The 11,883-nt window shown below is 37.8% G+C and overlaps 2 protein-coding genes across 2 annotated transcripts; both read right to left on the bottom strand.

The window, feature by feature from the left end:
* Positions 1–1,681: 1,681 nt before the first annotated feature.
* On the bottom strand, positions 1,682–3,105 carry LOC145961416 (uncharacterized). The gene is made up of 2 exons (XM_083081573.1): positions 2,345–3,105; positions 1,682–2,263 (listed from the first exon to the last, which is right to left on the bottom strand). The coding sequence occupies exons 1-2, from the start codon at positions 2,449–2,451 to the stop codon at positions 1,702–1,704; spliced, it is 669 nt and encodes a 222-aa protein (XP_082937699.1). The 5' UTR covers positions 2,452–3,105; the 3' UTR covers positions 1,682–1,701.
* Positions 3,106–3,357: 252 nt separating this feature from the next.
* Positions 3,358–6,963, bottom strand: LOC145961807 (uncharacterized). Its single transcript, XM_083082269.1, has 2 exons — positions 5,906–6,963; positions 3,358–3,852 (listed from the first exon to the last, which is right to left on the bottom strand). The coding sequence occupies exons 1-2, from the start codon at positions 6,554–6,556 to the stop codon at positions 3,358–3,360; spliced, it is 1,146 nt and encodes a 381-aa protein (XP_082938395.1). The 5' UTR covers positions 6,557–6,963.
* Between the last annotated feature and the right edge of the window lie 4,920 nt (positions 6,964–11,883).

Raw genomic sequence — 11,883 nt, 5'->3', positions numbered from 1 at the left:
GTCACGCGGGACGGAGGGAATTTCGATGGCGCGGGGGCTGCGGGGCGGGGGACGCACGTATAAACAAAAATAGCGGTATTCCTATGAAGAAGATTTTGGGTCTCTCTCTATTTCTCCCTCTCTCTCGCTCTCTCTTTATCCCTTTATATTTCTATCCCTCTCTCTCTCCCTCTCCATCCCTCTATCCCTCTATCTATCTCTTTATCCCTTTTATCTCTCTTTCTCTCTGTATTATCGCAAGTATACAATATTAGTCATAAACTTATATTTTGAGATATTTCGGGGTCCGACGTTTTCGAGCAATCTGTGAATCATAGCGAGATAACAACACATTTTTGAGATATTATACAATATTACCAGTTAACAAACAATATAAATAGAAGTATTCTTTGAAGGATTGGGTGGATGGAAATGCGTGCGAAGAAATTACGTCATGATTTTGTTACAATTAAAAATATATATATAATTTATTTAAATGTGTGTGTTTAATAAAAAGTATACAATATAAAAAAATAATAATAATAATATATAAAATAGACCGTCGGGCTATGTTGGGGAAGCCGTTTCTGAAAACAGAAGAAAACATACGCATTTCATTAGTTTAAATTATTTTAATAATTTATTTTAAAATACTTTTGATATATAATAAATTAAGATACTTACAATGTTATCCATCATCTATTTTAATTTGTGCAAATAGGGCACATGTTGCAGGCCAATATTTGATTCAAAGATCTTCTGCACTCTTTGCATGACATATTTTCCAAATGAACATAAGCTATGGTTCTATGTTCTCGAACAGCACTAGTTTCTTCATACTGATCCGGTGCTTCTAGAAAGCATTCGATACAAAATTTTAATCCATTTTCCATATAGTAATATGAAATGCAACATATCTTTGTTGCTTGATTGTATGTCATTATTTCAGATATGCTTAAATCTCGCTGTTTCTTTTGTAACCGTTCATCAAGAATATCGACACTATTGTCACTATCATAATCACTGTCCTTCGCCAAGGGTTCTATATCAGATCCATCATCTTCCATCTCTCTCCTCTCTCTCTCCTCTCTCTCTATCTCCATCCGCTCCGCCACAACTGGATCCATCCAATAATCGTAATCATCATCCGTATCGTCGTCGATGATAATTACGTTTTCTTCAGCCATTGCACAAGACTAACGAAACACAGAAGAGCAACGAAAGAAATGATACTCTAGTGCAGCAAACCACCGAAACACAGAAGAGCAACGAAAGAAATGATACTCTAGTGCAGCAGAGTCCTCTTCATTATATTTTTTTAACATACACAATATAAATAGAAGTATTCTTTGAAGGATTGGGCGGATGGAAATACGTAGATAACAACACATTTTTGAGATATTTCGGGGTCCGACGTTTTCGAGCAATCTGTGAATCATAGCGAGATAACAACACATTTTCAACCCTAGGTTCAGTTACAAAAGAATTTTTCTTTTGTGCCTCCAACAATCTCTGAATATCCCTCTCTCTTTCTCTCTTTATCCCTTTTATCTCTCTCTGTCATCTCTGTATTATCGCAAGTATACAATATTACCAGTTAACAAACAATATAAATAGAAATATTCTTTGAAGGATTGGGTGGATGGAAATGCGTGCGAAGAAATTACGTCATGATTTTGACTTAAAACTCTTTATTTATATTTTATATATTTTTCTTATGTACTATGGACTAAAAACTAAAGCTGCCAGTTCGCAATCGACGAGTTGATGCTTGTTGAAAGCAGCACTCGCGCGTATTACATTTGATATTTCTTTCGGATTTATTACAGTGGACGCGATATTGGAGAATTGCGTAAACTTGACATCAACTGTTTGGATAATTTTATCCAATCGATCAAAAGTTACATCTATGCAGTGATCGAGATCGAACATACGATGTAACATCGATTCGACCATCATCAAGCATACGTTTGAAGATTCGAGACTTATGAGTTTGACGTCGTTAATCGTACGAACTCTCACTGTTAGCGGTCCAACGCTTATGAAATTGAAGTCATCTTTAGAGTCGTTCCGAAGGAAATTTTGAATATTACGACGTTGCTCGTAGAGTCCCTTCCACGTGTCGAGAGATAATATCAGTTCCTTTCCTCGATGATCTCCTATGGCAATCTCCACGTAACTCGGTGGACCCACGTTGATACCAATGTCGAGGAATTTGAATCCCGTAGCTGTCAATGCGTATCGTCTACCTAGTATACGAACCGCACGACGTTCCAACGAAATGCTACAGAAAAATTAAAATTAAATAATAGTAATACAATTTGTAAAAATATAAAAATAGAAAGAAGTTAAACGAAAAACTTACTCGTCACATTTGTTCTCAAACGATCGAGTTTTATCACGACTCGATACGTAATTATTCACGCGTCTTCCGACGCCGCTGCCGCTGCTGCTTCTTTCGACGTAGTACATTTCTCTGGGAGTTATGAAAAGTGAACCACGAGAGCGGTGTTAACGCGACACTGATCGTATAAGAAATAACCGAGTATAGATGACGCTCATCTTCCAAAAGTATAATGTGGTGGAGGGATTAATACTTCTAACGTTTTGAGTTTTAGGAGAAGGGGAGATAACGCTCAGACAAAAAATTCTTAGAAACGCATGGAAAGGTTTAGGGAGGGGAAATAAGAGATAAAACATATTAATGTTTACATATTTTATTTTCTTGCAATTCTTTCAGGCGTTGCGACCACCAGTTAAATATTTTAAATACATTTTGTAATGCACAATTCTTAACATGTTTTCCACATCGCATACTATTGGTAATATCTAATTTATTTAGAGAATCAATATCTTCATAGTCAGCATCCAAAGTTTCAATAATATAGCCGTTTCCCACATCGCCTAGTATATCGGTCAACCATTTTCGCTTTTCAAGTCCTTTAACGTACACGACAGACGATTCTTCTTCTTCTTCTTCGTGTATCGTACCAACGATAGCTGTTGTAATTACACGCTGAGCCAAGCCATACGGAACGTTTCCGTCTTCCCATTGTAATCCGTGATGATTTCTAATCACCCATGAGACTTGACATCGCTCAGATTTTGTTAGCACGCTCCACGGTACAGGACTTGTGAAAAAATAATGCGAGAGAACATATCCCTTCCTCAGAACCGCAGCTTCCTTCACGACAAAATTTCTCCCGACAATAAATCCTTGCAGATCCACAAACGTTGGTATAGACATGACGAGATCTCTCTCTTTCTCTCTTCGATATGTCAGTCGAGAGGAATGGCAAACTCTAAAATCATCTCGCAGCACTTTGATTTATATCCTCCTCCTCCTCCTCCTCCCCTCTCTTGTGTCGATGTTATCGCTTAGGTGATTTTGCGTACAACGTTGGTCAACGGATTGTACTGGATCACACGATCGTGTATGATGAGACAGTACGCAGTGGTATTCGCCGGTACGTTCTCCTTACATTCGAATTCCAATCTCACATCCACCGTTGCGCTCTTGACCGATTCGTTTTGTCGAGAACAATCGATAATCACGAACGGACCGAGTTGTTGAAACGTATAGACGGAGAGACTCGGCTCGAGATACTCGTATCCGTAATAGTTCTTGCAGAAGCGCGCGTACGTGTCGTACAGAATGGACCATCTGCTTTTATCGAAATCCAGGTTCATATCGTCGTACGGATAACATTCCGAGTTCAGATAGAGTTTCACATTGATCAATTTGCAGTCGTCGAAATGAGATACATTCTTAGACAAGGCATTCTTCCGGCCTGTTTGCAGGGCGAAGACAACGTAGCGTGGTTTCTCCAGCTGAGTCGAGGTCTTAATGGCCCACGAATGCTTCGTTGTAAGCTGCAATAGCGGATACTCGTACAGATCCCACGAGCGAAAACCCATGCTGAGATATCGTCCGCTTTCCAGAGCACACAGCATCGACAGTTTTTCGATCTCGCTCAACAGCACGTGAGGCATTCGCCATTGTATCTTGAATATGGTCATCACAGGCTCCAGCGTTGAACTTCCAACCAGACAATTATTATCGTTGCGCGATCGTATTAAGATCAATTCGTGACGAGCGTTAATCACCACTCGTTTATAATCCTCGCAAAATCCCAATAACATGTGGAGCGGTACGCAAAAATTGAAATGTCCATGCGAATAGGTCGGCGGCTCCCAGCCGGCGTTTTTCATAATCACAATTCTATCGGATGATACCGTTACATAGTTTTTGAGCGTAGTAGTTATTCCTACGTTTCTATTGCGATCAATCTCAACGCCATCGAGTTCGTATCGAATCTCATCGAACATGAATGCGACGCAATTATGTCCCAGTATCACATCACTTTCTCCTTCAACTGTTGCTGTTTTTTTCCCCGTTAGTTGTCCCTCGATGTATAGGAAACTCTCGTACAGCAGCGTATACAGATCCTGTTGTTGTATGGGTATTCTTATCTCGTCACTGTGTCCGAACGTTGTATTGGCGAACGGGTTATACGTGTGAGTCTCGATTTTGACGATACGATTGTCAAAGATCGGTTCATCACCGATGTTGAGAATGTCGGTCATCGTTCAGCTGTTTCGCACCGCAAATCCCAAAGATTGTAAAAACGCAACGTTCGATGCGCTGAGTTTCTTTTTCTTGGATGATTTGATATTAGCAAACGTCGACGTTGTTGTTGTTGTTGTTGTTGTTGGTGGTGGTGGTGTTGCTGGTCTCGTAAAGATTGCGTTATCTCTCACGTCTTTCGATCCGTTCAATACGAGCATCTCATACGTCGCATACGTACATGCAATCTTACGGTGATTTCTTCTCCTCGAAAATCGAGCAATCGTCCGTTCTGGTCGACAACGCGTAACGTTAAATCCGTAATGCTCTGCGCGATGATCGGCAGGTAAATGATCTGTGCAGGCGTTTCCGATATCTTATATCCCGGTGGTACCCTCGGTGAAAATTCATGTATCGTATGAACGAGTATGCCGTTGTTGTACGCACCCGCGGTCACGTTACACTCTATACGGATAATATTCACGTTGAGAATGTTAATCGGCATGTTTGATTCGTACCATTTTCGCGGCTCGAGAATACGATTCGAGAATCCTAGCAGCGATCCAATGTTGACGGGTTTGGTAAAGTTTATTCTGTAGGCACATTTGATCTCGCTCCTCATTGTATTGTAATTAGCGCGGAGCACTATCGGATATTCATCATCATCTTCATAGTCATCGCCGTCAATGTGTTTCTCATCGCGATGTTTCCGTGAAATTGCATGTTTCAAAAATTCATGTATATTTTGCAACTCATACGATCCCTCGGGAATCGTAATTTCTTCGTCGTCTTTGCCAAAGTAAAATTTATTATTCGAGAAATTCACATTCGGTATCGTGTGATAAGTCTCAAAATCCGTTAGACCGAGCTCGTATTCGCCGTCGCTCAAATCTACGGTGGGAAAGAAGTTTGCCGTGAGAACGCTACTCTTCCCAGTCAACGTGAATGTCATAGACATGTCGACGAAACTGTTTAACGAATACTGAGTTAAATAGCGCAATATCTGTCTTTAAATTCACATGCATCGACCGTTCGAAGAAACTGCAAGCACAATTGTCCGCAGATGCTCTGATCGTAAGTTTGAACAGGTGTGTAATTGTACTGTATCTTCGTTACGTTTCGTCCGAGATATCGCACCAATTCATTCGGCGGTCGAAGATTGCCGAAACTGTCGAAATATATAGCGCGATTCCCCCTCTTTGCATACGCTACCCAATGAGTACCTGGTCCTTCGACGCTATCCAAATTTACGATGCCGCTCTCGTTTCGATATATACCACCGATCGGTAAAGAGTCGCGCATGAAAACACCTCTAAAATATGGAATGCGCATACGTTTTGCCAATTGTAGCAATTGTACGTTGGTAGTTGCGCCCTGCGGCATTTTTAGCGTCTCTTTGACGTTTTTTTTTCTCCTTGTTGAGGCTCCTCGTCCGTATTTGTAAGGAGCGAGATATAATCCGTGACCTTCCATGGCGCGATTGTGACGTAGCATCTCTTGCAACTGACGTTGCGCGGCTTTTCCGTCGTTCACCACTTTCGCTACACCAGCCGCTCCACCGATCAGGGATCCGAGCGCACCCAACATTGGTAGAATCGGCAATACACCGCCGCATTTCGCTACCGGAAGTATCCGTTTCTTCACCGTTTTTTTCTTCGTCTTCGTCTTCAGACCCATACCGAGCTTCGTCTTGGCTTTCATCGCTGCCCAGACAGTTGTGGCGGCGGCTCTCTCACCGAGAGTCGAATCTTTCGCAACGATGCGATTCCGCGCTTTCTCAGCGAGTATCCTATCCGCCGCGTGTCTCTCGGTGAGATCGTTGCTCCGAGAGTATGCTATATCGTGTTCGCGACACGCCGCGTCCAATGGGTTGACACCTCGATCGCCTCTGACTAATCGCTTTTGCAACCGCGTGCCTGGTCCGCAAAACTGATAGCCGGGAATATGGAATTCGATCGGAAGTGCGTTTATCGCGTGATTTAATAGGCCTCTACCTATTTTCGTTGACATTCGCCGCAATTCTTTATCAACGGCGCCGGACCGTCGATGTGCGTTTCCTGACACGGCTGATTGTAGTGTTCGTAACAGCGACGATACGTCTGAACCTCCGGATCCGCTTTTATGTGTTCCGGAAGTTTGTCCCACACGTAGTGGACGTAATCACCGCACGTTCTCAATAGAACTGCTTTCGACACAAATTGTAGCTGTTCGACGCTCAAATCGCGAATATCGGAAGGATTTGTTAGCAGGATGAACATTTTTTCTCTACTGAGCGACTCGTGATTTCGCGCACCTATAAATAGGCAGGCGTTCGATCCAATCAGCAGTGTTGAAAAAATGAGATTCGTACGACAACCTTTGACGATATGCGTGACAAATTGCGACGACAGATTACGATCAATGGAGGACAACGCGGAGATGCGCAGGCATGGTACGATGCTACCGAAGTAGGTATACAGGGCCGGTTCTAACCCAGGTCCTCTCAGGGGGGGTGAGGCGCGAGGGGATCTCAGCGGCGCGGGGGAATGACGTCACGCGGGACGAAGGGGATTTCGTAGGCGCGGGGGCTGCTGGGCGGGGCGGGGGACGCTTGTGTTGGATGTTTTATGACAAGTATAAACAATCATAAACCGATGTTCGGCTGCTTTGTACCCTTGCAGCGCGTGTGAGAGAGAACGATAATATCGCGTGCGAAAAAAATGCGTACGAGAGAGAACGATAGCGAGACTTATAATTAGCGCAAAGAATGGGAAAAGGGTAGTGCAAGGGAGAGGTGCGTAAATAATTATACATTTTTCTTTTTGAAATATAATTTCGGTGGCGCGGGGAATGACGTCACGCGCGAGGAAGGGAGTCTGCGAGGAGAAGGGGGATCCGCGGAAAGAAGACGGTGGTGTGAGAAGGATAGCGCTACGTGTGGGAAAAGGACAGCGCTACATGTGGCAAAAGGATAGCGCTAAGTGTGTGAAGAGGACAGTGCGACAAGGATGACATCAACGTGCGACAAGGATGGTGCAATGTAAGATGGCGTGAGAAGGACGACGCAAAGGTAAGTGAGCGACGAGCATATGAAAGAGAGAAAACGACAATAGCGCGAGAACAACGCGTGCGAGAGAGAACGATATTGCAAGAATAACGCGAGTGAGAGAGAGAGAACGATAGCGCGTACGAAAGAGAGAACGATAATAGCGCGAGAACAACGCGTGCGAGAGAGAACGATATCGCTATACTTACAACTAGCGCAAGAGAGACGCAAGGGATGGGAGCGCAAGGAGAGGCGCGTAAATAATTGCAATTTTTTTTTTCGTTACAATTAAAAATATGTAGAATTTATTTAAATGTGTGTATGAGTATTACAAATTGTGTGTGTGTGTGTGTGTGTGTGTGTACTTAATATTAAAATTTAAAAATTAATAAAATATAGGGAAAGAAAATAAAATGATGAATATAAAATAATGCGGACGGTGCGCCGGGCTGTAAGGGGGAGGCAGCTCCTGAAACAGGAAAAACGCTACATTAATTTTATCTTAATTAAAATAAAAAAAATAAAAAAAAAACTAATTTAAAAATTTTAAAAAGAAATATGTACCTTAGCCCCCTGGAACTGCAGAGCCGTATTCCAGTAACCGTCTTCTTCTTTCCTCTCCCAGTCTTCTTTGTATTTCCCGTATTCTCTCCTCTTCGATTATTCTGTTCTCTTCGTATCTTATAACCGATAGTTCGCAGATTTCGTCAAATAGGGACTCCATCCCGAAGAGCAGCCGCAGATTAAAAATGTCGAGATATCTCCACGATCCATTTACATCATTATCCTGGCGACTCTCCGGGGTGTCGCCCCATTCCTCCGCGAGATCGTGTCGCGCGTTCCAGCGCTCCGCCCGCACGTTGCGTCGATGCTGTATGTTGATGAACCCGGGAATTTTGACATCATCGGGGTACTATAAAATAATATATATTAAAAATCCACATACACATACGCACAATTGTTTTCACAAAAACACTACCTACCTTCCAGACAAATACCACTTTTAGTATCACAGAAAATAAGAGCTCTACAAAACTCCTCTTCCAAAATGAAAAATGAAAAATAGAATCCATCTTATTTGCAGCGTAAGAAATAATCACACACGGAAAAAGAAATACCACGGTTAAACTCGCTGACGCTCTCCTTTCGGACAATACACGACTGAGATTGAAATCGAATGTTACTCTCCGCTGTAGGAATTATAAAGGTCTCAAAACTGGAAGGGTTACACTAGTGTACGAATATTTTTTACACCCACTGTATATATTAACCATTCATGATCCTTTCATGGTCTTTTTCTACGCTCGGTATAAACAATATGAACAGTATTCCTATGAAGAGAAATGGATCTTGGAACCTTCCTTCTTTTTATGTTTTCTGTTTATGATACCAATATTCGACTGCTTTACACCCTTGCCGCGCGTGTGAGAGAGAACGCGTACAAGAGAGAACGATAGCGAGACTTATAATTAATGCGAGAGCACGCAAAGGATTGGAGCGCAAGGGAAAGGCGTGTAAATAATTGCAATTTTTTTTGTTACAATTAAAAATATATAATTTATTTAAATGTGTGAGTTTAATAAAAAAAAAGTATACAATATAAAAGAAAAAATAATATATAAAATAGGCCGTCGGGCTATGTGGGGAAGCCGTTTCTGAAAACAGAAGAAAACATATGCATTTCATTAGTTTAAATTATTTAATAATTTATTTTAAGATACTTTTGATATATCATATAATAAATTAAAAGATACTTACAATGTTATCCATGACTCATCTATTTTAATTTGTGCAAATAGGGCACATGTTGCAATATTTGATTCAAACATTTTTTTGCACCCTTTGCATGACATATTATCCATATTGCTACAACCTATGGTTCTATGTTCCCGAACAGAACTAGTTTCTTCAAACTGATACGGGTCTTCTAGAAAGCATTCGGTACAATATTTCGATCCATTTTCCATATAGTAATAAGAAATGCAACATATCTTTGTTGCTTCGTTTAATGTTATTATTTCAGGTATGCTTAAATTTCGCTGTTTCTTTTGTAACTTTTCATCAAGAATATCGTCACTATTGTCACTATCGTAATCACTGTCCTTCGCCAAGGGTTCTATTTCTATATTATTGAACTTGTAAATTTCTATTTCCCTTTTTAATAATAAATTGCAGATTATAATTTAAACATTAATTGCATACATGTGCTATGATAATTACGTTCAGATTATTTTCTAATGCAAAGTATATAAAATGTTTTATCAAATATACTACAATGATCAAATTGTGTATGTGTAGGTGACAGAACAAGAATTAATAGACTTAGTGGCAAATAACATGATGATGATCAATACAAACTTCATGCTGAAGTGATATTTCTGAATGCTTTTCCACGTACAAATTCAGGAAAGAATTAAAAGTTATGGCTAAGAAATTAATTTCAGAGCAAAAGGATAAATTATATTTTTTATAATTATTATAATATTGAATTATAATTTAATATTTTCCATATAACTGTGGGCATATATAAAACTTAAACATATATTGTTAGAAATTTCTTTCAAGTTATTAATAAATCATACACATTTAAAGACAATGGAAAATGGAATGTATATGTATATATAAATATATACACATATAAATAAAATTAATAAAATCTACATATGCACGTCTATTTTCAAATCTTTTTCCTTTATGTATTTTTTTTTTTTATAATATAAATGTATATCTCTTCTATACGAAATGATAATTATAATGATCAGTTTTATTATCGAGAAATATATGTTATGCCATTGATTCTTATTTTCATTTAAATTTAAAATAAAAGCGTTCTTATAATTCAAATGTAACTTCATTTTAATATTTCAGAGTAATAATGTTGATCATGTTTCATACGAATCGTTATGGTATAAGAAGTATTTTTACAGAAAGACTTAATATATGTTGCATTGCGATGTTAGCAGCTTATATCCGTAACTGTACCATGCATACTACCGATTCTTTCAATTAATTACTATGCTTCTGTAAGTTATACTGGGATACCTGAGATAATTTTGGCGATATACATAATTTAACATATTTCTAACCATTTCTCTTTGCAACAAAAACACAATGCAAAAATTCCTAGTAAATAATAGTTGCTGTTTTCGAATTATAAATATTATTATTTGTATATTTTAAAACAAATAAATTTCTGTTTGCAGAAATATTTGTTACTTAAATTAAACTATAAAATTGAAAATCATTTATGTATTGGGAAAAATAATTAGTTAATTAATCTATATATGTTCAAAAACTATATAAAAATCCTAATTTAACTATAATAAATTTTGTCGAAATATATTTGTTGAATATGTATAAATCTTTGTTTCATTAAATTGCAATTCTCTCTATATCTACAATTAATATATCTTAAATTTATATTTGATCAAAATAAATGCACATAGGCGAAAGTAAAATAAGTAACATAAAATTAAAACATATAAGTAGATAAAAATAATATAATATATAATATAAGAACGACCAGAAATGTAAAACTTACTGCTCGCATATGTGTTAAATTAAAATTAAAATTTGAATGGTGTAGACTTCATTGCCGGAGCGTTTAAAATTAAATAAAATGAATCCATTATATATAAACTCAAGCTACAAATTTTATTTATCTGTTTTGATAATTCCTCATATATTTTGCGAATCTTTATTAATTCTTTTGTAATATTGCATAAATAAATAATAAAAAAATAAGATAAGATAGCAAAAATGAAAAGAAGAAGTAGAGATATAGTAGATAGAAAGGCAAAAAATTAAGAAAGGAATTCTGCGGATCTATTAAGAATTTTTAATAACTAAATGTGTATTCTTTTACACTGCATTTAAGTACAGTGTATTAAATAAAAAATTGATAGCATTCGATCGATTTGCATTTCGATTTCGTTGAAAAATTAGTTTCCATTTTTTTTTTATATGTTCCGCTTTATTATATGATGGGCATTAACCATAAGTTTTATAAGCAAAAAAAGAGAATATGAAAATCAATAATCTATCTCTTTAGCACATACATGTATAAATTTTGTCTAATTGAAATAAAAAAGTTCCATATTTATATCAGTCACGTAATATTTTTAAGGAAATCACAAAAATTAATGAAATATAATCAAGCAATTATTGAATATGTCATATTGAAGTGTATACTAATATCATATTCAAAAAATTACATAATTATAAAAAATATATAATAATGAATAATAAATCTTTTATTAAAAATAATTTATAGGCAAAGAAATTTAATTAAAATCATAAAATGCCGGAAAAA

This window comes from Camponotus vicinus, unplaced genomic scaffold (assembly GCF_025532165.1).
Source record: "Camponotus vicinus isolate PSW18456_S1 unplaced genomic scaffold, iyCamVici1.0 SCAF_11, whole genome shotgun sequence".
Classification (NCBI taxonomy): Eukaryota; Metazoa; Arthropoda; class Insecta; order Hymenoptera; family Formicidae; genus Camponotus; species Camponotus vicinus.
Note: the sequence above shows the minus strand (reverse complement) of the source record. Positions and strands in the feature narration are given on the sequence as shown.

Bases quoted from the DNA above. Each gene is read 5' to 3' on its own strand.
- LOC145961416 (XM_083081573.1), bottom strand. From the start codon at position 2,451: ATGTACTACGTCGAAAGAAGCAGCAGCGGCAGCGGCGTCGGAAGACGC. The intron at 2,264-2,344 runs GTAAGTTTTTCG...ATTTTTCTGTAG, and splicing joins TTTGAGAACAAATGTGACGA to CATTTCGTTGGAACGTCGTG.
- LOC145961807 (XM_083082269.1), bottom strand. From the start codon at position 6,556: ATGTCAACGAAAATAGGTAGAGGCCTATTAAATCACGCGATAAACGCA. The intron at 3,853-5,905 runs GTACAATTGCTA...CCGCTATTGCAG, and splicing joins CGCAGGGCGCAACTACCAAC to CTTACAACGAAGCATTCGTG.